The sequence below is a fragment of the Lagenorhynchus albirostris genome, chromosome X (genome assembly GCF_949774975.1).
Source record: "Lagenorhynchus albirostris chromosome X, mLagAlb1.1, whole genome shotgun sequence".
NCBI lineage: Eukaryota > Metazoa > Chordata > Mammalia > Artiodactyla > Delphinidae > Lagenorhynchus > Lagenorhynchus albirostris.
In genome coordinates this window covers 41766100-41793382 of record NC_083116.1, presented here as the reverse complement: position 1 = coordinate 41793382, position 27283 = coordinate 41766100, and the positions used below count along the sequence as shown (strand labels likewise).

At 44.9% G+C, this 27283-nt stretch overlaps 1 protein-coding gene across 1 annotated transcript; it reads left to right on the top strand.

Moving 5' to 3' along the window:
* Window positions 1-11281: 11281 nt before the first annotated feature.
* PLP1 (proteolipid protein 1) lies at window positions 11282-26736 on the top strand. The gene is made up of 7 exons (XM_060137393.1): window positions 11282-11421; window positions 19759-19945; window positions 20697-20853; window positions 22037-22205; window positions 22637-22710; window positions 23498-23563; window positions 24657-26736. Exons 1-7 carry the CDS (start codon window positions 11418-11420, stop codon window positions 24726-24728), a joined length of 729 nt encoding a protein of 242 aa, XP_059993376.1. The 5' UTR covers window positions 11282-11417; the 3' UTR covers window positions 24729-26736.
* Window positions 26737-27283: the final 547 nt, after the last annotated feature.

The following is a 27283-nucleotide window of genomic DNA, read 5'->3' as shown; positions in this document are numbered from 1 at the left end:
CTCCAGAGGGTTTCTTTTACTTTTTGCTCTAAAGTACCTCTCCTGTTTATGTTCAAAGCTCTCCCAAAGGGACCACTGCAATTTTAAATCGTCCCTGGTGAAATTGGGCCAGTTAGGGGGCTAAGTGCACAAATTAGCATTATGGGGGGAAAACATGAAGGAAGAGGTGTTTAGCCTGGAAGCGGTGCATTTTTAGACTGAGAAAACCCCATGAGAACTCAACCATCTGTAAAGATGGCGGTGGTGAACTTTGTGCGTCCAGAATTTGGCCAAAGGCCAATCGCCACCAATGAGGGTCCAGATGAAAGCCCCTGATTCTGGGTAGATGAAACTAAAGGAAGCAGGTCTCAGGGACACAAAGACAAGATTGAGAAATCTCTATAAGGCTTTGAAATGATAAACTGAGATAAAGTTTGTCAGAAGGACAATGGTCTGAGGAGACCTGAACTCCTCAGTCCCTGGGGCCAGCTCAAGGACAAATTTATTGAATCTATGCTGTCCTCTCCTTATAGATTGTTCCTCTTATAAACAAACAGCATTAAAGACACTTAGACAAGCAGAGAGACTATAGGAGCATGTGTTAGAAGGCTAGAAAACAATTTTACCAGGGAACAATACAAATCTAAACAGATAATCAAAAATACCCCAAGGGATCTCATTCTTAGAAAAGCAAAATAAACCCAAAGCTGAAGGACTTCAATGAACTATCAGACTGCAATTCAGCACGAACTTATCTCCCAGATATGGGCAGGCTGGCACCTCAAACAGGTAGACAGAAGGAGTCTCAGATGCGGGCACTATTACTAAGTGGAACATCTGGGTCCAAGGCAGTGAGGGCTGCAGCTGAGTGTTGGTGAAGCCCTGTTTCTGTCAATGTCATCCAGCCAAAGACCACCAGGAGCACACCTGGGGTTGAACAAGTTGGACTTATTGCTCTTTGCCTCTAGGGAAAACGTACACTTTGGGGGACAGTGGGGTGTTGGAGTGTCTCCCTTTGCTGCAACGGGCAATAAACCCAACTTGAACAAAGCCAGGTGTATTCCTGGTGGCCTTTTGCTGGAGGGCATTGACAACACATGAAGCCAGAGGGCTCCACCTTTGCCTTCCACCATTTACTAGCTGTGTGACCTTGGGCAAGTTATGTGAGTTCTCTGATACTCAGTTTTCTTGTCTTTAAATTGGACATTGTAACAGTATCCACTTCTTTGGGCTGCTGCAAGACCTGGTAGTAAAATTTGTTTGAAAAAAAACAAAAATATGGGGAATTCCCTGACCGTCCAGTGTTTGGGACTCCATGCTTTCACTGCTGGTGCCCGAGGTTCGATCCCTGGTTGGGGAGCTGGGGTCCCGCAGGCCGCATGGCTGCAGCCAGAAAACCACCAAAACAAAAAAAACCCACAAAGATGTGATAGCTAGGTCATGTCTGAAGCGATTCCTAGGCTAAACAACTCAGGGATCCAGCGGCCTAGTGAATCTGTGTGCCTGTGATTTTGCTGTAGACAGAGAGCGCTGCTTTGCTGACTCTGGAGCTGGTCTGAGGGAAAGGCTTATAGGCTGCAGTGGGCATTTCCCCTCAGTCAGAGAACCCTCTACCTGAGAGTAATTTCTCCAACCCCCATCCCTGACATATTGTCTAATTGTCTGTAGTACACAATTTAGCAACACCCTTGGGTAATGGGAAGAACACCAGGCTTGGGCTTAGAAGAACTGCGTTTGAATCCTAGCTCTTCCAATGCCAGCTGTGGGCTTCAGATGCCTCAGTTTGCTCATGTGTAAAATGGGTATAACAACCCTACCTCGTATGCTATGGGATTAACAGGGATTACGTTTGTGCAAGAGGGGTAGGGTGATAAATTAGTTGACATAAAGGTTTCTCCTAAGAAGGGTACAGTCCTTTTTAAAGAAAATACTCAGATATGCCAGTTTCAGGGAAGGAGGTGCTCTGATGGAAAGGACTGGAAGATAACACATATGTAGCTAAATTGCTTTTCATAAGAAATAAACATGAACTTGGGGCGGGAGAGAAGAAAAAAGAGGAAATGAGAGAAGGGAGAAAGGAGCAATAGTGGATGCATGGCAGGAGGATGGAGTTTGCAGAGAAATTCCAAGTAGCAATGTAGCCAAGGACTTTTAAATACAGGAATGTCTAGTCATCAATTTTTAATTGTTTGTGTTGCTATAGCATATGCCCCTCCATCCACCCAAACATCGCTAAATTCTGTTACTTGCACAAATCCTTTATGTGAGTGGTTTTTACAGAAATCCAGGAAGAAAAGCAGCATTCCCAATCTGGTGTGACAAAAAATAGAAAGCAGGGAGTGGCCATGGAAGATGAACTGGTTGTGAATCAGAAGTTCATTAGGAGCCCAAATTCAGAACCAAATTTGGTCATAGGATTCTGAGCTCCCTTAGAATTCTCAGAAATCTTGGGGAAGACACTGGGCCTCCCTGGCAAGGCGTGGCATAGGGGCTAGAGCCAATTTTATCTGACTTTGAAAGGACAGGCTAAACCCTCTGTTTACATGCGCACATAGGGCAGGCCAAGCATAGGTAGATGCTCAATGTTAGTTGTGTCTGAGTCTCCATTTGGTTAATATCTCTAATATGTTTTCCAGATGAGCCTGTAAATCCCCTCAGGCAAGGGCTGTGTCCTGAAATCCTCCCATTACTCTGTATTCTCCTCAAAACCTGGCAAAGTGCTGGATACAGGATAAGAAGAGAAGAGAGAATATCAACAAGAAAAAGGTCAGGCCCTAATTATTAATGAGAACCGCTATTATTACTGTTGTGCTGTGTCCTAAGCTGAGGTGTGATGCAAACCCAGTCTGGCTTGCTACAAAGCCTGAACCCCTAACCACTGCATTGTACGGCCCGCCTCAGGGCCCATCACATCTTGCCTTGCCCCAAACGATCTTCCCTAGAGTCAGGCGTGGTTCGGGGAGCTGGTAAGGCTCACAAGATGAAGGAATGGGGGGCCAAAATGCAGAGTAGAAGGTATGTCCATAGGGAACTGTGATTTCTTTTTTGAGGTTTCCCTAGCAACCCCGCCAGCTCCCTCCCCAGAAACCAGCTTGGCTTGCCATGGAAGATTGCCCTGGCTTGTAGGGTTGCCAGAATTAGCAAATAAAAACACAGGGCACCCAGTTAAATCTGACTTTCAGATAAACAATAAACACATTTTTTAGTATAAGTATATCCCAGACAGTAATTGGGAACATACTTATCCTAAACAATTTTTTTGTGGTTTATCTGAAATTCAAATTTAATTGGGTGTCAAGTATTTTATCTGGCAAGCTTACTTGCCTGGACATCATACTTCAGAGAGTAAAGGAATGGGGGAAACTGACGCAGGCTGTTTTGCACAGCCCTTGAGGGAACTTCTTCAAGGACTGTGCTTATGGCCCTGCGTGGGTGCGAGTGCTGGTGTAGGCTGACCAACTTGTCCCAGTTTGCCTGGCGTTTACCTAGGTTTAAGCATGGAAATTCCCACATCTCAGGAAACTTCTTGGTTCTTGGCAAACCAAGACAGTTGGTCATCCTAGTGAGGACCATACCTAGAGGAGCACGTGGCTGAACTGCTGGGTGAGTCTCAAAGGGTCTCAGTACTCCTCAGCATAGTTCCTCAGGTCCATTTAAAAGATGAAGAGGTTCCGGGGAAGTCTAGGAATCCTGGATCTGAAAGGCGTTGGTTCTAGAGATCATTCAAGTTCAGCTTCTGTTTGTTAAATGCTTATTAAACATTTTCAGAGATACTCTGTCACCTCCCCTAGTTATTATTATTATTATACCATAGCATAGGCACTGTGCTTATTATGTTCATTATCTTGTGTAATCTTCTCAATAACTCCACGAGGTCACTATTATTATTGTTCATTTTTTGGAATGAAAACATGGAGACCCAGAGAGGTTGAATTGCCCCAAGTCACAGAGCTGGTATTTGGTAGAGCTGATATTCAAGCCCAGGTGTGTCTGACTTCAGAGTCTATGTTATTAGTCACTCTGCTCCGCTGCTCACAGAGAGCTCTGATCATCTGGAAGGCCCACTTGATACCTTGCTAAAAATCCTTCATGCTGCAATCCTATCAACTTCCTTCTTGATTTATCAACAGAGAGAGGATGGTTACTCCCAGGAAACCCAGGACTAGCCACTCTCTTTAAACTCAGCTTTAACTGGGACAGCCAGCCCCACCCCAGCATTCCCCAGCCACCTCCATGTCCCATTTTTGAGGAAATCTGAGGACAGTAGGGGAGCTCTTGCCCCAGAATGAAGAACCCTACTGGCTTTTTAGGCTTGTAGCTTAGGCTCAGTGGCTCTCTCTAAGGCCAGCTCCTTGGAGGGTGTCTCATGGGCTGAGAATTGAATAGAGCTTCTGTGGTTGGGCAGCAACCGTAAGGCCAGGGTAGAGAGAACATACTGGTGAGGATTTGCTTTCCTTCCTGAAGGTTTCTGCTGCAGGGAGGGAGCAGAGGCTAAGGGAAGCTGCTGACACTCTATCCTTTGAAATCCTTCCAAGAACTGCTGGATTCAGCTTGTGGAAATAATTGCAGTGCTTTAGGAAATTTGAAGGATTTTCAAGGATAACCCAAGAGGCATGTAAAACCCTCTTTGGAGGGTCCTCCAGGGGAATTGCCTCTTAGACTTTATGGTTTTGGACTAATTGTGCTTTAAAAAAGAACCCAGTTCCCTCCAAGGGCCAGGGTGTCTACAGCCTAGGAAGGGGCAGTCCAGGATGGAGGAGTGCATTAACCCCTCCCTGCGCCCCTTGTGCCCCCTTGGCTGTCACAGACAATTCCAGAGCAATCGAGTTCCTAGGTGGGGAATGGTTGGAGGGTGGGAGCTCCCCCAAGGCTCAGTGCCTGCCGCATCCTATTCAGTGGCAGGAGGAGCCCATGCTGGTGGGGAGAGCAACCACCCAGTATTCCTCCTGGTCTCAGCCCAGGGTATGGGAAGAGGGGAGGGGGAAAGCAATCCTCAGCCCTGTGGGGCATTTGCGCTAAGCTCTGGCCCCATGATTTGTGCTTACGTGGAGTATGCAGCTCTCAGCAGGGAGAACTGAGACTCCCCTTTTTCTCCATCCTGGATGCTGACACAGTTTCCCAAGGAAGGCACCACAGCCTCGAGGGTAGACAATCCACTCCATAGGAGCGTGGCTTTGCGTGAGGTATTGTCCACAGCCCAGAGCGACTCCTTTGAATCAGGCAAGCAGCCAGGGATGAAGGGCTTGGCCTGGCTTCTCTGAATGGACAGCAAACTTTGATGATGATGATGATGGTGGAGGGGGCAGAATCATATCTCTGAAAAGGCAGTCCTGGGCAGCAGCTTTGAAAGGGAGTCTTGAGCAGCTGCCTGAGCAGGTCCCTTCAGTGGCAGACGTAGCCCTCACTGTTCGTGGGATCAGCAGAGGGGCGAGGAGGGGCCTTGTTCCCCTGGAAGGTGGAGGAACCGGCCTCTTGTGCTGAGGACATTTCTTGCATTCAAGGGCTAATGTCTTCACCTCCCACGGGGAGCAGGACAAGAGCAACCCCTCTTCCCCATCCAGCTGTACCTCAGGAGGGGTTCCTGGGAGTACTCTCCTGCGGCTGGAGGTCAGTGTTTTGGAAACGCAGGCAAAGAAGGGTGTGGGCGGCATGGGGGCTGGCCTATCTGTCATGGTGAGGACTTCTCTCTTGTGATCCACCAGCATCAGTGGAGCAGACTCAAGGGACCCACAGGCTGCTGTCCCTCAATCTGCCTGAAGTATTTTTCGAATGAGATTTTCAATAGAAAAACCAAGGCATTGCATATAATTACAATTGTCCCTTGGTATCCGCAGAGGATTGGTTCCAGGACTGGTGAAGATACCAAAATTTGCTGATGCTCAAGTTCCACAGTCAACCCTCAGCCCTTGGTATCCACAGGTTCTGCATCCAAGTATTCAACCATTCGCAGTTGGTTAAATCCAAGGATGCGAACCCCAGGATACCAAAGGCTGATTGTACAAATTCCCACTACACTAAAGTGCGTAGAGTGAAAAGTCTCCCTCTTGCTCCAAGCCCCCTATCCCCTTCCCCAGAAGCAGGCCACTCTTATCAGGCTATGTGCATCCTCCCAGAAAGATCAGAGATCTCTCTTGAAAGTGTTTCCTTTTTTTCTGAGTTTGTTTCAACCTTAACTTTATATTTTTTTAAAATCTTTATTGGAGTATAATTGCTTTACAATGGTGTGTTAATTTCTGCTTTACAACAAAGTGAATCAGTTATACATATACATATGTTCCCATATCTCTTCTCTCTTGCATCTCCCTCCCTCCCACCCTTCCTATCCCACCCCTCTAGGTGGTCACAAAGCACTGAGCTGATCTCCCTGTGCTATGCGGTTGCTTCCCACTAGCTATCTACCTTACGTCTGGTAGTGTATATATGTCCATGCCTCTCTCTTGCTTTGTCACAGCTTACCCTTCCCCCTCCCCATATCCTCAAGTCCATTCTCCAGTAGGTTTGTGTCTTTATTCCTGTCTTACCACTAGGTTCTTCATGACATTTCTTTTTCTTAAATTCCATATATATGTGTTAGCATACGATATTTGTCTTTCTCTTTCTGACTTACTTCACTCTGTATGACAGACTCTAGGTCTATCCACCTCATTACAAATAGCTCAATTTCGTTTCTTTTAATGGCTGAGTAATATTCCATTGTATATATGTGCCACATCTTCTTTATCCATTCATCCGATGATGGGCACTTAGGTTGTTTCCATCTCCTGGCTATTGTAAATAGAGCTGCAATGAACATTTTGGTACATGACTCTTTTTGAATTCTGGTTTTCTCAGGGTATATGCCCAGTAGTGGGATTGCTGGGTCATATGGTAGTTCTATTTGTAGTTTTTTAAGGAACCTCTATACTGTTCTCCACAGTGGCTGTACCAATTCACATTCCCACCAGCAGTGCAAGAGTTCAACCTTAACTTTAATGACTCCTCTTTTGTGACCTCAAGTTTAACCATACACAAAGTAGAGAAAATGGTATAATGAACCTCCATGTCCCCATCACCCAGCTTCAATAATTTTCAACATTTAACCAATGCTATTTCATCTAATCTTGCCATTGTAATTTTCTGGGGGAGGAAAAAAATCTCAGGCATCATGACATTTCACCTCTAAATAGTTCTCTATGCAACTCTAACTGATATAAGATCCTTTTAAAAAACATATTTACCATGCTATTATTACACCTAACAAATATAAGAAAGTCCTTAGTATTATCTAATCTCCAGTGACTGATTTTGAGTCCCACTATCTACAAATTGCATGTAACTTGCCCTGCCTGGAGCTGAACGTGGACACCCTGCTTAGCCTGAGAAGTACAAAGGGTTGGAGACTTGGGCCACAGCAGCCTGAAACCTGTCCATGCTCCCCCGGCTCTTCTTGTTCAGGCCAGAGGCTCTCTGTGTAAACATTCTTTTGAAGCAGAACAATCTTCCAAGCAATTTCTAAGCAATGAGAGTCTGGAGAGGTGCATTCTCTAGAGGTGGCTCTGTCCCTTGCCTGCTGGATGGCATTGGGAGAGCTGCCTCTGTACCCCATCAGCAAACTAGAACAAATAACATTGGTCCTCAGAAGCTAGGTGAGTATTTGACAGCCAAGGATAGTAGTATTATTTCTGTTGTGCTCAGAGATTGTATCAAACATACGGCCCCTCCGCAGGGACCACTGTGCCAAGACTGGCTGAGTTTTCATTTTGGTGAAGGTGGATTATGTGGACAACTTATTTCTCCACGTTGCTAGTATCTATTTGGTGCTCCCCAGACACTCCTTTCCTGAGCTTATTCATCTGATTATTCTGGCTTCCAGACTACCCTTCACTCTATCCCTAAGCCATGGGCATCTCCTCATCACAAATACACATCCAACTCACCCCCTACCCCCATTCATCCTTGCACTGCTCTCTGAATCTTCAGGAGAGGAGAAAGAGCACCCTCTACTTCCTCCCACCCCATGCCAGCTCAAAGTATGTGACATCTCTGGCCCTCAGCCCTCAGTTCTCTTGGCCAGAAAGGCAAGGCCACCAATCGGCATGAAATTGGGTGTGGAAAGTTCTAGCTCAAGTGCCTAGGAAATAATATATTGTCTGCTAGCCAGCCCTCTGTGCCAGGGCTAGAAAAGCTGTAAGAATAAGCCACTTGCCTTCTTAAATTTGATCTGGGAGGACATTATCTTGGGGAGGAGAAGCAAAGCCTCAGCTCCGCAGCCCCAGTGTTAGCAGGTGACCTCAGGTACTGTGCCTTCTATGTTTCCCTTTACAATCTTTTTTAAGAACATGGAGAAGTGGCCTGCCAGATTGGGCACTTGAGCCCTTATTTACTTTCCTGGGAGAAATTCACTGGAATTCCCTGAATTTCAGAGTTCACTCTATATAATGGAGCAAAGAGAACCCACTTGCCCAGTGGCCTTCAAGAATCTGGTAATATGGGATCACACAGCAGAGAGGGGAGGTAATATCCAAACGTTTTGGAGTTATTTGCAAGAAAGCTGCACAACCAAAGCAAGCTATGATCAAGGGGGCCCAGATCCTCTGAGGTACCATCAGAATTACATTAAGCAAACTGTTTACTAGTTTCATACAATCCTGTATTGTTTCCACAGGCACCCAGTGCAGGCAGCAGGCTGCCACCAAGAAGGCTGGCAGTGCCCTCTTGAGGAATCCCTGGGTACTGCCGGGGACCCAGCTGGACTCTGGAGAATATTTGCCAAGGGCAGCCAGCAGAACCATTGGAAGCAGAATCACAGAAATAGGTGGGTTTGGATAGATTTTTTAAAAAGCCCCCTTGGGGACCTAGAAAAAACCCTACGAGGCCTGTGGGAAAGGCTCAGGAAAAGGGTGGTGAGTGGGTGCTGAGGCAGAGTGTCAGGCCCTACAGAGCCACTGTAACACAGTAGATCCTGGGGAGCTGGGAATCCTAAGGCACCAGGGACAGTGAACATGACACAGTCACCTGGCTGAGCCCCTTTGCCATCCCAGGCATAAGAACAAGGTGCAGACTGGAAGACATGCTCCATCAAGGACTGTGGCGAGAGAAAAAGAAAGAGAGACAGAGAGAAGCAGAGACAGAGATGGAGAAACAGAGACACAGAGATTGAGACTTGGGGAGAAGACAAAATGAATAGTATGGCAAGAGAGCTGGAGGAAAGGAGAAGAGAAATGTTGGGGAATATGGTTGAAAAATTGGTATCTGTGAATTTACTGGGAACACATATTTTCCTCCAAGTAGCTTCGCAGTCCCCAGAGCTGCTGCTGGGAATCCAGGGGCAGATTTGTGAGAAGCTCAGCCTGAGAGATTTCCCCTGCATATGGAGCTGTCTCATCTATTCGAGCTGTAAAAAAACATCTCTCTCATCCCCTAAATCAGAACCCTCAAAGTTTGCACTCAGCTTCTTCTGCCATCTGAGAAGCTGAGGGCACACATTTGGCCCATTTGACTTCTTGCTTTTGGTGCCCCCTCTCCTCCAGGGCCATTCTCACAACAACCATCCAGAAGTTAATTGTTGGCACAATCCTACAACTCAGTTTCCTCAGTAAGTGGAGTCTGTGGCTGGAGAACAGGGCTGGCGACGTCAGGGATCCTGGGACCCTCTACCATCAGTCATATGGCCTTAGTCTGGTCTGCTCCAGAAAGCTACTATTATACGGTTCTACCAAAGGGGCAGTGTTTACAGGGATCCTTTCTCCTTGGGGCTGGTATAAGAGCAGAGCATATAGAGTTCCAGGACTCTGGACAAGCCTCAACTACTGCAGGACTCAGGAACCGAGGGGACCCACAAGAGCATCTGCAGAAGATTCACCTATTTCCTAACAGAAGAGCCCAAGCCAGAAACGTGACCAAGGTCACAACGCAAAGAGAAAACTGTAAGACACAATTTTGCCTCTCTCCCCACCATAGGAAGTTTCTAGACTCTGCTCAATATCTCCTTCCTCTCCTCTCCTACCCCAAGGCAAAGCCATGGGGAAAATTAGGGAGGTAGCATCCCTTACTTCCCTGGAGTCTTAATGGTACTCTTCCAGTTATATGCCAACCAGGTTCCTTATAGGCCGTCCATGGGAAGATGTGGGCCTCAAGGTCAAGAGAGTCGTGTCTCTCTGAGACTCCTGAAGGGATAGGGAACATGAACAAGGAGCTAGGTAGACACTGGTTAAGGTTCAGTTCTTCTGGAAAACCTTCCATAGGCTAATCCCACCCAGTCCTGGGCACTCAAATACCTTCACAGTCTTTAGAAATAAATATTATTAGGTTTAGTATCTTATTCCCTTGTTTTTGCTACTTGGCTATTTTTTCTTAGCGTTTCTCTGAGGAAAGAACCATATTACTTTCCCCTTCCCTCCATCCTCATTGGCACCCATGGCTTCACCTCAACCCAGTCCCTGCCTCTCACCAGCCTGGGTTCAGCTCTCTGATGACACTATTCTCAGGGTGGGATATTGACTACCTAATTCCCAGATTGTGTTCTCGTGTCAAAGTCAATTACCTTCCATGGAAATCACCCACATCCCTAACTCTGACCTTTTCTTAAGCCTATTCTGTGAACCTGCACAACAGGTCTTGCCCCGTCCCTGGGTCTCTGTTATCCTGTCTATAAAAATGATTACAATTCTAGTTTTCTCCAGCTTGGTCAAAATCTGTTCGTGGAATCAACAGCTTGTGTTTTGTCCTCATTCAGTTGAAACTAAGAAGGATTTGGAGGAAATTATTTTAAAAGACAATTTTTCTTTTCTCTTGTGTTTCTGGGGCTGGGATGGCAGGGAAGGAACGCTTATTTTCCAAACGGTGGTGGGGAGAGTAATGGTGGATAGGGTCAAGGGCAGCTAGGAGTGAGGGGTGGGGTTGGGGCAGAGTTGGAAGGACTGGGAGGTGGCATCTAGGTTTTAGACCCTGACTGCCTCGCCAGGGCTACTACCTTCCTGGCTTCTGACACTTGTGCTGCCCCATCCCACACCAAATAGATCCAAAGATCAGTTGGAGGCCTGCAGGACCTCTTTTTATTTCCACCCCCAAACCAAATTTCCAGATGTCTCTGCAGCAAAGTGAAATTCCACACAGGCAAGCCTTAGGGGGGAAAAAAAAGAAAAAAATGAGACAATTGGCAGTGAAAAGCAGAAAGAAGATGGAGGCCTTAGAGAAGGGAGTATCCCTGAGGAGGTGGGGACAAGGGGAGGAGAAGGGGAGGAGGAGAGGAGGAGGAAAGCGGGCCTGTCCCTTTAAGGGGGTTGGCTGTCAATCAGAAAGCCCTTTTCATTGCAGGAGAAGAGGACAAAGATACTCAGAGAGAAAAAGTAAAGGACCGAAGAAGGAGACTGGAGAGACCAAGATCCTTCCAGCTGAACAAAGTCAGCCGCAAAGCAGACTAGCCAGCAGGCTACAATTGGAATCAGAGTCCCAAAGACATGGGTGAGTTTCAAAAACTTTAGCATGGAAGATTCAAGCCAAAGCACAGGAATTTGCAAGAACTTTGCGGTTCGGGGTTTCTAATGGTTGAAATGAGTTGTGTTTTGGCACCTGTTTTCTTTTTAATTCCTTAGCACGCAATTAAATTAACTCCTTTGCTGTACTGAGAATGATGCTTTATTGTCAAAGAACTCCAGCAGCACGTGGAGAGTCCCACAGGTCCTTGGAGAGAGTGCCCGGCGGGCTGGATGTGGTCATGTGTCCTCCTACCCCCTCACTTCCCTCTACCTTCTCTTTTCCCCTGGTTCCCAGGCCCCCGTAATGGCCCAGTCAGCTGACATCCCTGGTTTTGCTGGAGGAAACTAATGTTGGCTGGCCCTCAGCTGTTCAAAATAATTGCTTGCTTGATACAAAATTTGGACCCTGCTGGGCATCAGAAGGAAACTGGGAGAGATGGGCTCAGGCTTGGCCATGGCTGAGGAGGCCAATCTCAGGTTCAGGAAATGAAAATAAAGTCCTCAATGGCTTTACCATAGGGAACGGATATGGGTAAGGGTGTGTGTGTGTGTGTGTGTGTGTGTGTGTGTGTGTACGTGCATGCACATGTATGGATGACCATATGTAGCAAATATTAAAGACTTAGCCTTCCTGAGGCCATGGCTCAGACTCTAAATCCTTGCTATGACAAGGAGGTTGATGGGACCTTAGGGCTCTTACTGACTTGCTTGAGTACTGAGGGCTTCTCTGTAGAGAAGCTATGAGGTCTGAGGTCTGGTCTCTGGTGGTGTCTACTCAGAGCAAGGTGTGCAGAGCACAAGGGTCTTTGTCCACACAGGATGCCACAGAAACATGTAGACATTTCTCACATTTGGCAAAACAAGAGCAGCAGCTTGAATACATCCTAAATGAAATGAGAATCAATTGTCCTGAGTATTCACCATCGAATGTAATACTCAGAAGGCTCCAACAACATCCACGGAGATAGGTTTTCAATTATACTAAGCTGGTGTCAGACTTTAGGTTGTTTCATCCTGAAACACTGAGAGAGCTTTTTGAAGCGTGTATTCAGGCAGGATAATTAAGAGGGCAGAGAACTTGTCTAGAAGTTAACACAACCAGGTTTGAATCCCAGATCTGCCACTTATGAACTTCGTGACATTGGGTAGGTTGCTGTGAATGATCACTTCATCATCTGGAAAATGGGGATAACGATAACTGCTTTGTCTACTTTCAGGGTTATAAAAATCAAATAATAATGATGTGGGAGTCCTTTGAAAATGGGCAAGCTCTAGAACAATTGTAAATAATAATAATACCAGTTATTATACAATAATGCATGTACAGGCTGACTCTTCTTTACAAAGTGTTTGGGCTTTCTTTGTATGTACTCTGTGCACTTGGGTAAGAATCATTTGTCCAATTGAGTGTGGCCAGGTGAGAAGTGAATGTTGGAGGAACTCAATTCCTGCCCTAGGTAACATCAAGAACCCTACCTAATGTCAAGGCAGCTGATTGGGTAGCTTGTGAGTTAAAAAAAGGAGAGGGAGTAAAGAAGGATGCTGAATATTACTTCCTTAGAGGATGAAAGCCCTGAGGAAAAGATAGGAACAAATAAGGTGACCATAGGGATAGTTTCCTGTTATGGAGGCTGGATGATTTCCTTCAGGGGAGATTACCATAGTGAGGGCACAGCAGAGGTTGTGTATTGGATCCCAGATCCTGGGGGTGGGCCATACTTGGGCCAGGTGCACATGATGGAGTAGCCATTGAGTTCTCAGTTATTCAATGACAAAGTATCTCAAGTACTTTGTAAATAATAGACCATCTCCAGCAAGGTACTGAACTGCTACTACTTCTGACATGGAGTGTTTGCTGTTTAACTATTGTAGTAGACAAATTATATCGTGGAATCTGGGATTGGAAGGAATTTAAGAAGTTGCCTGAGCTTATTCTCAATGCAGGATTCCCTTCTACAACAGCCAATTAAACATTCCTACAGCTTCTTCTTAATCACCCCCAGGAACAGGGAGCTCACTACCTCAACCATACAGAATCCAGTAGGATTGGAAGTGAAGAGGAACAGGGAATTCAGTAGTGTCCACACAAAAGGTTTACGGGGGAAATGATAATTCATTAAAACTTGTCCTGACTTGGGAGAGGGATGTTCCAAATGAGTCTTTGGGATAACAATGGAACCGGAAAAGAGCCAAAGAGCAGTAGCTGATTATTCTCTGCTTAGTAACATAATGCCATTACTGAACAGCAAAACATTGGCTCCTGCAAAGCCTGATGTCTGAGAACAGTGGCTGTTACCCCGGTAACCAGACTATGATGCTTCCCTCCAAAGGTGGCTGTTTGCCGAGCAGAGTAGTTTTGGCTGGCTCAGAGTAAGTGAATGTAGCCTAGGCAAAAAGTGTGGAGGCAGAGCAGGGGTCCAGTTTTTTACAAAATGCCTGAAGACTATCTGAATCCCATCACGATGGCAAGAATGCTGCAAGAATGCCAGGAGCTAAAAAGAAAGCAGATTCAAACCAGCACATTCACTTACCTTTCCCAGAGACACTGACCAAAATGATCATAGGTAGCCTTCCCCACCCCACTCCTCACCTTGGCCCTGCAGAGCCAGAAGCGCTCTTGGAGAGCCAGGCAGATTGAAAGGTCTGCTCTGCTTCGAGGACCTTTTGCTCTGGCTCTGTGCTAGGAAATCCAACAATTTACTCAATAGCCTGACAACTAGAACTATGCTCTCAAATCTCTCTGAGTAGTAACAAGGCCCAAGAAACCCCTGGGAAATGGGTGGGAGGGGAAATATAGTCTCCAAACCTATGAAGGCAGAACCCCAGCCAGTGGAATCTTTTTCCCTTGTTACCTTTTTGTGTATTAACTTAAATCCTTGAAAACCATCCCCAGGATTCCTGGTGCTGAAAGAAATCAACAATAGAAATGCCCTCCTTGCCCACAGAACTTCAGGTCCAGAGAACATCAAGTCAGGGCAATGACCTGATCAGGAAGGGTCACAGCAGCCATGGGAAGTGAACAGAGTAGCTTTCCCTTCCTTTCCCACTGTCAGGGCCTGCCCAGTGTCAAACTCACAGCAAAAGCTCAACAAGTACTGATTGATTAATTCCTCCTTGGTTATTTTAAAATGGTCCTAAAGGTGATCGTTCAGTTCTGCACTGGCCTCTCAGCTTTCTGCCAGACAGGGCTCTGGAAAGGAGTCAGTGACATCCCGAGGAAGAGAACAAGGTTCCCTAGATCAGCTTCACACTGCAACCAAGGGGAGAGGAGGAAATGGTGGGAGACTAACCTAAGGAATAAGGTATGAAAACTGTTGTCTCTCAGCTTAGTGCCAGGCGCTTCTCTTTAACCTTTCCAGAAGTGGGCAAGGCAAAGACAATGTGTCAGAGATAGAGTTTAACAATCCAGCCTCTACCCCAGTCTCCCAATGTTTGGGTATAAATTGGCATACATGTGTGCACATGTGTATCCATGCATGCATGCCTGTATGTGTGTGTTTGGGGAGGAGTAGGGAACATAGGAAACAAGGTGGTCCAGATGCTGTTGCCATGGCAATAATAATACCTGTTCAAAGAGGAGCCTGAGATTCCTTTTATGTTTAACTCTGCATGACTTGACTATCTAGCAAGCTTGGATTCCCATGCCTCAGGGGCTACAGAGCCCCTTTCCAGCGCTTGAATGTGGTATAAGTGCTGATTTCATGTAGGAAAGACAAGATTATAGGCAGGGCTTTGTCTGGTCAGGATAAGGCCAGAAGCAAAAGTCTTTGTCTCTGGCACCTCCTGTTGATTGTTCTTTTACTCCTAGAACCCACCCACTCATCCCCATCCATCCCCAGTACCAGTCACGGCTGCTCTAGCATCTTGGTCCTGTCAACTGTGATAGGTCCTGATCAAGGGAACCTCTGTTCATGGGGTGAGGTTAAGGGGTGGGTTCTGGGAGGAGGGTAAGACTTTAGCTCAGATTAGAGACTTAGGGAGATGGGGCCAGTTTTTCACTCAATGAGCCTGCCTGTTGTTTAGCTCTATTGTATAGGGTTCTTCTATCTCTCCCTTTGTCAGCTGGATTCAAGGGACAGGCTGGGAATTGTGCAAGGCACAATTGGTCTCTTTCTACCATCCCTTTCCATGAAAGCCCTTCCTTTCCTCCCTTTGATGGGTTCCCAGATTCACACTAAATTTCCATCACGGAGCTTGTCCTTGAGGCGTTCCCAGGGCATGGGAAAGGAGGGAGGGCTTGGGAGCTTTTGGCTCCTGCTTAAAGAGACAGCATCAGGATCAATCCAGTCCCTTGGATAGAGGAATCTGGATGAGTCACAGCAGTCCCGTTGATCCTTTTCAGACTCCTGTGAAGAGCATTAATGAGAAGAGCTTGAAGTTCTATCACAGATTGATTAGACTAGTTTGGGGAGTTCGCAGATATATCTAGCCAACACTGAATATCTCCCCTTTGCTTACATTTTGCCCACAGGACTTGGTTATACACATTTTAACACTAGATTATAGGCAGCTTTGGTTTTTGATTCACAGACATGTTTGTTTTCCCCAATAAGACTGAAAGGTCTTTGAAGAAAGGGACTGGGCCTTATAATTCCCTTTTGTTTCCCATAGTGTCTAGGTTACTGCTAATATGCTTAATAATTGTACTGAATCCAATGAACAGAAATGAAAGGAAAACACCGGGGAAGGTTATTATTTTTCTTTATCACCTCTCAACAAAGTCAGGTGGTTTAATCCAATTCTGTTGCATTGGGTAATATTGTTGCTATATAGTTCTTTTATGCCAACTCCACCATGTTGCAGTCTATACTTAGCCTGGAAATGTGAGAATGTCCTTGCAAGAGCCAAGGAACTTCTTCAGAATCCCTCACAGCCTTCCTGAATCAAACCGATATCTTTTCAACCGTGAAGTCTTCTGAAATGGAGACCCTCTGGCTTTAGGTTCACACATTCCCAAATCAAAGGGAACCCAATGGACCTTTCTCAGAATGTTCTGATTGTCAACTACTTTGATGACACAATTTCTTGCATGTTCTAAGTTTTTCCCAGTTGGAATCCAAAATTTGATTTTTTGCTTGGACTGACTGACTGAGATCCCTCACTTCTGCTGAACTTAAATGCCCCCAAAACAAACATTTCATTTCAATGTGAAGAGGTGGACACCTGATGCTTATGCTGATATTGTTGAACTGTTTATAGCTGAAGAGTGATAGATTTATCCAGGGCCATTTATTTCCAACTCCATGTTAGAGACTCATTAAAGCCTATGTCCTTTTGTACCTTGCTTCGAGTGGCAGTGGAGCAGAAAAGGGGGCGCTAAGTTATTTGAGCGCTAAGAAAATGGAGGAAAAGTGGATGTAAGAAGAAAGAATATCAGTTGATGATTCAGAGTTGCTCCCATGGCTTAGCCCTTTATCACCCAGTAAGAACACTATATGTGATACTCTCTGGTTATTTGGATGATGCTTGAGGGATCAGATAGACTAAAGTGGCTTTTTTCCTCATCTTTACAACCGTGGAGGGGGCATCAGCTAAAACTTAGAGAGGAATTCTCTGTTTGGTTAGCAAGAGTTCAAGTTTCTCCATCCCTGCTCACACCTGCACCACCATTTTAGCCCTTTCCAGGGTGAGAAAGCTGGGGTGAGTGAGTGGGCACAAGACGGTCACTTGCTGCGGACGATGACTCTCCTTACTCTGGGCTAAACAAACAGTTCTTCCATTGTTCCCTGGGTCTGATCCCCTCCCCACCCCCAGGCCTGCAGGCCCCTGCAGAATACCAATGAGGCTCCTGAGATCTCAGGGAAAAACAAGGCTTCTTTGTCCAGGGGAGCTATGGAGGGCTCTGTCCAAGCCTTGACCCTGTGCTGGGGAGAGAGGGAACAGTGGGGTCACTGACCTTCCCTTCCCCCACCCCCAGGCTTCAGAGACCTTCTTTACTAGAAGATTCTAAGAGTTTGGGGGTGGAGAAGAGTTGGATAGGCCGAGAAGGAAAATGGCAGCACTGTTTATTTCCAAGCTCCTTTTCTTGACTTACAGGATGCATCTAGTATCTTAACCTGTTGAGAAAGAGGAAGATCAGTTTCTGAATGTTTCCTGAGGACAATGAGCAATTTAAACTGCTATGGTTTTCTCTCTGGTATATACATGTGTTTATGTGAACATTTGCATTCATGCATGTGCCCCCGCCCTGGCACGTGTGTGCACACGCGCACACCCCCCGTGGGCCAGCTCTAATGAAGCACTGCTTCCCACAGAGGCCAAGTTTTTTGACAGCAGTGCTTCAGTTCTTAGAAAAGGGAGGAAATTCAGTTCTGCTGCAAATGTTAGCTACTTATTTTGCTTGGCTTGGGCTTCTGAGTCTTGTCTCTGGTGTGACATACAAGAATCTTTGAGGAAGTGGCTCTTTGAGTACCAAGGAAGGGCTGTCATTTTAGGGGACAGTGGGTAAGAGGACTCACTCATTCTGTGGCTCTGAGAACAGAGATAAGTAAATGTCTCTGCCTCAACTTTCTCACGATAGAGATAATTTGGTCCTTCAAAATCTGTTCACATGGATGCAGTTCAGCCAGGCAAATCACCAGATGGTCAAGCACTCAGGTCTAAAAAGAAACTGTACTATTATTAAGAGGTTCAGGCAAAGGACTCCCCCGGTCCCTGGTACCCTGGAATAGACAAGCGAGCTTTGGATAAAATCCAAACCTAAAAATTAATACAATTTATTTGATTTGTGTAAGGAGTTCCAACATGCTTTTCCAAAATAGCAGCTTCTCAGCACATTTGCTGATTATTTGTGTGTACGTGTGTGTGTGTACACATATTTTATATATACACATATTTTATATATGTGTATACTACATATATACACAAAAATACAAAAATAATTCATATGCCATATATATATGATATGTGGATAGATAAAATCAGTGTATATATAACATTTTTTATACATATTTTATATATGTGTATACTACATATATACACAAAAATACAAAAATAATTCATATGCCATATCTGTATGATATGTGGATAGATAAAATCAGTGTATATATAACATTTTTCTGAAGAGTTTAACACTTTCATTTCTTCCACCTTTTGGGGATCTGGCTGAGAGGCCAGAGGGAGCCATCCTTTTCCCATCTAGTCAGTCATCTACTGGATATTTTTTAAGTTTCACTCCATGTGACATCTTAGAGCTCAGGGCTAGTACTTAGGGGCACCGCTGCTCTCAGAGCCTGTGACTTGCGTGCCTTTCCTGCTTCTCAGCAACACTGGCTTGAGGCCTGAGGTACCAGGTCTGGGGAATCTCAGGGACTCTTAGCACTTTAAGACACCTGTGTTCCCAGGCCCTGGTGTGTTTTGCCATTCCAGAAAGACGTTTCATGCTTTGTTGACTTTGTATAAAGTCTCTTTGTAGCTGTTTTGACAGAACTCCAGGGTAGGACTGAGGGTGGGGACATTGGCCAAACTGTAGTATTGGGGGACAAATCAGCCATGCAAAGTGTCCAAAAATCATTCAGCCTGCATTGTTTATTACTGAGAATAATAGTAATCCTCCCATTACCATTTCCCATCCTCTGCCAGTTCCCTCCTTTCCTTTGGACTGCTCTCCACACATCCAGACTAAGAAGAATCAAGCATTCCATGCATCAAATACACACAACGTTCAGGAATACCCAGGAACATGGAATTTCCAAAGTTTCTCCACCCGGAATGCTGTTTAAGGCTCAAATGTTGTCTGACAATATCAATATCTCTGGCCTACACTCACCCCTTCCTGGAATTTTAAGGGCATTTACTCTTTATAACCATTTACTTGGCTGCCTGGAATTGTTAGTTGAAAATATTAGGTCTACCTAGCTCATTCTCCTCAGTAGACAAACAAGTCCCCTGTGGCAGAGTCTATGTCTTTACGCCTTCACACTCCACATAATACCTAGCACAATGCTGGGTACATAGTAAGTACTCCATAAGAGTTGATAAATGATGAAAACAAATCAGAATGAGAAGAAAGGAGGGAATGATTGCATCATCTCTCTAGCCGGCTACCTGAATACCGATTGTTCAAAAACCCACTTACATTCTGGGGATTAAAGGTAAGGATTTATCTTCAAGAATGGAACAAAGTATAGTTTGGGGGGGTCAATCTCACATTCTAAAAGTCTAAGGTTCTGGACTCTCCTGCTTTTGGCCTCTGGGGTGACACCCCCCCCCACCCCCTACCATCCGTGCATGTGAGCACAGGGCCTGGCTGGGCTGGTGGAGAGTGATGAGTGATGAGCTATGTATTGCCCATCCCTGACTGTTTACCCTCTTTTGTCCTCAGGCTTGTTAGAGTGCTGTGCGAGATGTCTCGTAGGGGCCCCCTTTGCTTCCCTGGTGGCCACTGGATTGTGTTTCTTTGGGGTGGCACTGTTCTGTGGCTGTGGACATGAAGCACTCACTGGCACAGAAAAGCTAATTGAGACCTATTTCTCCAAAAACTACCAGGACTATGAATATCTCATCAATGTGTAAGTACCTACTGTCCCCCACGAACCCTGTCTATCTTTGAGATACAGAACTCATCAGTACCTTAGTGACTAGTAGGGGATTGGTGTGGGGACAGACAGGATTCCTGGATCTTCCTTCTGTGTGCAGGTTCTACCTGTGCCACATCTGAAGCCCTAAATGAAGGGAGAGTGCCACATTCAGAGGGGGAGTGCTGCCTGCCTGCCAGCCCACTCCTAACCACACCCACCCCACCCTTGCTTTGTCCCACATGTTTTAATTTCTGCTAAGTAGGATTAACATGGACAGAGTTGGAGCCTCTGAAGTGGTCCATATAAAGAACTCGGGGGAGGCACGACTAGACAGGGTGGGGCTGCTTCTCTTGGTTTACCACACCACTTGAGTCCGCTCAGGCACAGTACTAAGCCTCTCCTGTTCCTAGGGCAAGTTAGACTCCTCTTCTTTCATCCCTCTTCCTTCTTGCCTAGCTCCTCTCTACTCTCTCCTCTGAGGGAGCATCTCTGAAGGGTCAGGTCAAGGAGAGTAGTGCCCCAGTTCTTCAGGTTACAGGGTAAACCAGGTGTTGGGGAGGAGCATCTTCTTTTACTTCAATGAAGATAAGGTAGAAGCACAGAGGAAGAACCTAGTGATCCCTCTAAAGAATCCCTAGCCTTGTTTAGGTGCCCACTCAAGGCTCCAACTAACTTATGCAGCAAGGGAACTGGGTCCTCAATTCATTAGATTTTCTGGCTTTTTGTCTGCCTGTTAATGTAGGATCCATGCTTTCCAGTATGTCATCTATGGAACTGCCTCTTTCTTCTTCCTTTATGGGGCCCTCCTGCTGGCTGAGGGCTTCTACACCACCGGCGCAGTCAGGCAGATCTTTGGCGACTACAAGACCACCATCTGCGGCAAGGGCCTGAGTGCAACGGTAACAGGGGGCCAGAAGGGGAGGGGTTCCAGAGGCCAACATCAAGCTCATTCTTTGGAGCGGGTGTGTCATTGTTTGGGAAAATGGCTAGGACATCCCGACAAGGTGATCATCCTCAGGATTTTGTGGCAATAACAGGGGGTGGGGGACAACTGGGCGTGAGTCTGTGGCCTCACCCCCACCCAAGGCTGGGTCCTCTTTAGGGGCCTGGCTTTTGAGTGAGGACGTGATGGCTGCAGCCAAATGAGAAGGTCAGGAAGAACGTGGTGCCCAGCTGGCTTAGCCTCACTTTTTAAAAGTTCCCTAGAAAATTTCATCTCAAAAGGAAAAGCATGAGTTTCGTGGGATGCTTTGTTCAATCAGACCATTTCTAAGCCATCTGTTGGTACCCCTTTACTCCCCTCCTAGCTGGGACCACAACAAGAGTAGATCTGACTGCCCAAGAGTTTAAAATGCTACTCGTGGGATTGAGATGTAGGTAGGTACCTGATCTGAGAGGGAGGGTGGATCATAGAAATTAAGTAATTGACTCCAAGATGGAATCCATAATATTCTGGGATCCTACATTGTTGGAGGCCCCAGAGGGGGCTAGTGTAGATCTGCATATTTAATACTTTATCTTTGTTAGAGGGCTATCCAGGCTTCCAGTGAGGTATACATTGGTTTCCAGCCTCTAGAGTTAAAGATCCTTTGGGGGATGAACATCTGTGGGTTGTGGTGATGTCTTTTGTGGCTAGCAGTTGGCTTAGAAAGGTTTTGGGATCGGAAATTTAAATCTCTTATTGGCTTTGTTCAATAACTAGGGATCCAAAGTCCTTTGACAAAGAACATTTTCTAAGCTCAGCCTAAGGCATTTAAATGGCACGACTTTCTTTCAAGATCTCTTTTGATTTCTTCACACCTTATCTGCCCAAACAATCTCCTGAAGCCTCTCTAACCCAGGGGTCCTCCTCACTCCAACCCCCACCCATTCCCCCCACCCTCTGTCATATTTGGGGCCAGTTCTCTAGTAGATACTGCCAATGACATTTGGTAGAGGTGCCCTGCTTACTAATTTCATTTGGTGGAAATCCCTGGAACCTGGTTTCATGTCTGGTACATGCCATTCCAGGATCTCCTTGTTTATATTTCAATGTCTGCAGGCTGATGTTGATTTCTAACCACCCCATGTCAATTGTTTTAGTTTGTGGGCATCACCTATGCCCTGACCATTGTGTGGCTCCTGGTGTTTGCCTGCTCTGCTGTGCCTGTGTACATTTACTTCAACACTTGGACCACTTGCCAGTCTATTGCCACCCCCAGCAAGACCTCTGCCAGTATAGGCAGTCTCTGTGCTGATGCCAGAATGTATGGTGAGTTAAGGTGGCTTGGCTCCCCTACCCCCTATCGAAGCACTATATATTTGGTTCTTAGGGTAAGGAAGGTGGTAATTATGGGGAAAAATAAAAATATGGATGCTTGGGTCTAGTTTGTTAATCCTTCTCATTGAAACTGGAGAGGTTTCTTCCCTGAGAAGGGAACTTCTTGGAGGTGGTGGGAGTTTTCTTGGTTCTTTGCACTGCTCTACCCCAGTTGACTGCTGTCCCCAACCCAGAAGCAGCACATTTCAATAACAAACAAAAAAATTTGCAACTGTTTTTTTGGGTAAATCTTTAGAAAAGAAGATCCTGATTGTCAGTAGGACCCAACTTTTCAGCCAGGATGATTAAAGATGGAAGAAGTGCTCCATATAGCCCCATAACTCTGTGAAGCTTACCTTGGTTGATATTTGTGTCTTATGTAGGTGTTCTCCCATGGAATGCCTTCCCTGGCAAGGTGTGTGGCTCCAACCTTCTGTCCATCTGCAAAACAGCTGAGGTGAGTGGGGCATTGGGTTATTTTACAGTGGAATGGCTAGTAACATAAAATTTCTACCCAACTTTGATTTTAAGGACCACAATTTCTTTTTGCTGGATTTTGAGTTAGCAAATTGCCTTCTATAAAATATTGCCTGAGCCAATGAGCATACATGGTAAAATATCTATTTTCCTTAAAGCTGCAGAGAAAGCCTTCCATTCTAAGACTTCCTCCCTTAAAAGAGAAATTTTTAGCTCTAGGTAAAGGTAGAGCTTAATGACAAAATCCCCCAAGTGAAAATTTTCATTCTTTTACTTAAAAACCTTATCAAGAGAATGGGTTGTGCCCAGACATATGTAGGTTTTATAAAACACATTTAGTTTGGAACTTCTCAATCTCATTTAAAAAGAAAGTACATTTGAAAAAGGAAACACTGTATTGAGAATGGATATTATACACAAAGGAGGCAGGGGAATAAAAGTAAATCCTGAGGAAGAAGGCAGTAAACTATTTCTTTGAAAGCAAAATGTTTTGGGATTCTGGGCACAACCCAGGGGAATCAGTTGATTATTTGGGAAGACCATACTATTTTATGAGTATTCTGTGTTCTGGGTGCTATGGGGTCAGGTGCCATGGTGTACATTGAAGAATGGGAGGCCTACACTCACGGATGTAACAACTTAGTTAGAGATGCCAAATTAACACACAGAAAGATATCGACACATTCAGAAAGTTGCACTCATGATCTGCAGCAGAGCCTATTTCAGCTGTTGCAAGACCCAGTTCTCCCTTTTGCATTTTCTTACAGTTCCAAATGACCTTCCACCTGTTTATTGCTGCATTTGTGGGGGCCGCAGCAACACTGGTTTCCCTGGTGAGTTGTCTTTTAATGATCTTGGAAAATAAGTGGTCCTGGGATAGCTTGGGTACAGCTCTGCTGAAAGGTAAAAAGAGGTAGATTCCTTCTAACCTTGAAGTGCTGGAGAAAAGCTGCTGGGCAGAGACAGCAGAGTGTAGAGACTGTGGCCTTCTACTTTGGGTTGGCAAGGCAGAAAATTTTCAGAAATGAGATAAGAACAAGCAAAGTGGTGTGAGGAAGAGGAAAGAGATTCGTGGTCAAGAATAATAAGATAGAGCATTTACAGAGCATGTAACATTGCCAGGTGCTTTGCAGTCAGAAATTATAGTTAATTCTCAACACATTCCGGTCAGATCAGTGACAAGAACACTGAAACCTTACTAAACATGATTCTTGGTAGCCTGGAATTCTATATACTGTAAATAGGAATCATCTTGGATGCTCTCCAAGGGATTTAGTTACTCTCCTGAAAATACTGGAAGGACCTCTTAACATTATTAGAATTGTTATTATGGATGGTGTTTCGGCTCAGTGTCAATGTAGTGCATTCATTGTTCAGATTAAGAACCCGGGGTACTGAAGGGTGAAGCAATTTATCTCCAGTCACTGAATAAGTGGTGATCAACCAAGGATCAGCTTGCAGCACTCCTGGCCCCCACCGCTGAGGCTTTTCTACGGAGTCGAGTTGTTCCTCATCTTGTGAAATAAATGGATGCATTAAGCAGGGGAAGGCTGTGCTGCACGGTGTGGCTATGCGTCTACAGCAAACACCCTATGAATCCAGGTCGCTCAGACACGTAAGATATGATGGCAGAGCCCAGTTAGTGTTCACTTTCCTGAGGAAAACTCAGTGCTGGGCTGAGCAGAGGTGTGGAAAAATTCCTTGTCGAGTTGATTCTCTGGGCCTGGGCCATTGGAAGGAAATGTCTCAGAGAGGACTTCTAGTGAAGTTTACAGGGCAAAAGCCTGGATGTGCTGCTTTTTGCAGAACAGGAGTTTTTTTCTTTATTTAACTATGATTTTATTTCTACCCTTCCTCGTTTCCAAAAGGAGTGGAGGAGGGAGCCTTTTCTACTCTCACTCATATTCTCTCTTCTCTTACCTACAGCTCACCTTCATGATTGCTGCCACTTACAACTTTGCCGTCCTGAAACTCATGGGCCGAGGCACCAAGTTCTGATATCCTGTAGAAATTTTCCTTTCTCTAATAGCGAGGCTCTAACCACACAGCCTACAATGCTGCGTCTCCCATGTTAACTCTTTGCCTTTGCCACTGACTGGCCCTCTTCTTACTTGACGAGTGTAACAAGAAAGGAGAGTCTCGTGGTGATTAATGTCTCTCCGTGGACTCTCCCCTCTTACGTACCTCTTTTAGTCATTTTGCTTCATAGCTGGTTCCTGCTAGAAATGGGAAATGCTTAAGATGGTGACTCCCCAACTGCAAGTCACAAAGAAATGGAGGCTCAATTCAATTTTCAAGCATCTCCTGAGGACCAGGAAGTGTTTTCTTCTCAAAGGGCACTTCCACTGATGGAAACAAAGTGGAAAGAAAGATGCTCAGGTAGAGAAAAGGGATGTACCTGGCCCCCTTGCCATTTTGGAGGCCAAATATATCCTCGTTGGTGTACAAAACTGAGAACTCATTCCTGTCTCCCTATTACCATTGAAGATAGAAGATAAAAGAATGCCAGCAAAACAATAAGAGCATTTGCCCAAATCTACCTATTGCAGCTGGGAGAAGGGGGTCAAAGCAAGGATCTTTCACCCATAGAAAGAGAGCACTGACCCCGATGGCAATGGACTATTTAAGCCCTAACTCAGCCAACCTTACTTATAGCATAGGGGAGCGTAGTGTCTGTGGAGACAAAGGGGGCACCTGGCCTTATACCTCGTTAGAGAAGAGAAACAAGGTGTTGTCAGCATTTTCTCACTCCCTTCTCCTTGATAACAGCTACCATGACAACCCTGTGGTTTCCAAGGAGCTGAGGATAGAGAGAAACTAGCTCATACGAAAAAAGACTGGCCTAAGGAGCAGCAGTTGCTAGAGGCTAACGGTGTAAACTGAGCCAGCCCTCTGGTAGACACAGGATAGATAACTCTTTGGATAGCATGTCTTCTTTCTGTTAATTAGTTGTGTACTTCGGCCTCTGTCATATCTTCACAATGGTGCTCTTTTCATGGGGTATTATCCATTCAGTCATAGCAGGTGATTTGAAGATCTTGATTTGTTTCAGAATGATGCACATTTCACAGTTTTCAGTTTGTCTATCGCTTGTTTGGGGTTGTACCAGAAAGGTCTGGAGAACGATTCTTTGGTTATGATTCTTTAACAAATGAAAATTGGACATTAAAAAACGCAAATGATGTGTAAAATTGGCTAGTTATTGCATCTCTTGGGATTTTAGACCAATTATTCCGTCCTTTGCAGAAACAGATTTGGTGAATTTGAACCTCAGTTTGAATAACCTATTTGATCATTCTTTCTAGCTGGCGGGAGATGATTTGATTTAGCCATGTTACCTTGGTGTATTAAAGAGTTAGGTTTAACATACAGGTTATTCTCTCCTGGTGCAGATCATATATCTGAATGCACCAGCCATCAGCTATTCAGTTGGTAAGCTTCCATGGAAAAGGAGAAGTGGAAAGAGTTTGAAATTCGAATAGCTCCCAGGTTTCAGTCTTCCCTTTCTGTGTTTGGGTTTTAACTTTGGGTTAAAAAATAAAAAGTTGATTTGTCTTTATTAAGGGAAAGATTTTATGGGTATGGCTGTATGTGGCTCTGTTGCTGTAAAGAGTCGTTTTGTTTTCTCCCCCAAAGTGGTTTCAACAACGTTTAAGGAGATGTAAGGTTTACAAAAAGACACTTGATATTTGCTTTCAGAACAGTATACAAGACAAGCTTCCAGGCTGCATAGAGGGAGCAGATGGAAAAGGTTCTGTAAGAAACCAATCAAGATCAAGGAAAGTGAAGTAATCCATACCTTGTGTTTTGTTTTGATTTAATAACATAACAAATAACCAACCCTTCCCTGAAAACCTCCCATGCATACATACACACATATACACACATGAAGAGAGTTAATCAACTGAAAGTATTTCCTTCATTTCTGATATAGAATTCCATTTTTAACACACATAAAGGATAAACTTTTAGAAACTTATCTTACAAAATGTATTTTATAAAATTAAAGAAAATAAAATTAAGAATGTTCTCAAACACTGTGGCTTTTGATTGAATTGTTCTATTTAACCCTACAATAGCAACTCAAAATAATTGTACTTTTATTGTGCTTTGTTTAAGGAGCTTATTTATTTTTCAGGTCATACAAGTCATTCCCACAACAATTTTCTGAAATAAAGAGTAGATAAATCACTTCTATTTTTATAGCTGGAGGCACTAAGAAATAGAGGCAAATAAAGTACCCAAAGGAATCCAATAATCCAATAAATACGTATCTGAGCTTGGACTAGAACTCAACTCAGGTCTTGCTACCAACTCATTGCATTTTAAGGTTTCTTTTCTCTTAGAAGTTGGGTTTCAAAGTATCGTTCTACTAATTCAGAGTCAAGTATGGTTTCTTCTTTAATATGACAATGGTGCCCCAGCCCTGGTGTGTATAGGATTCAGTTATTGTTAACTTTTCTTGGAATTGTTGTCTATTCCAAAAATAACACTTAGTGCTTCATACATGAATAATGCTTAGTTTTATCTGGAAAGTACTGGTTGAAAGGTTT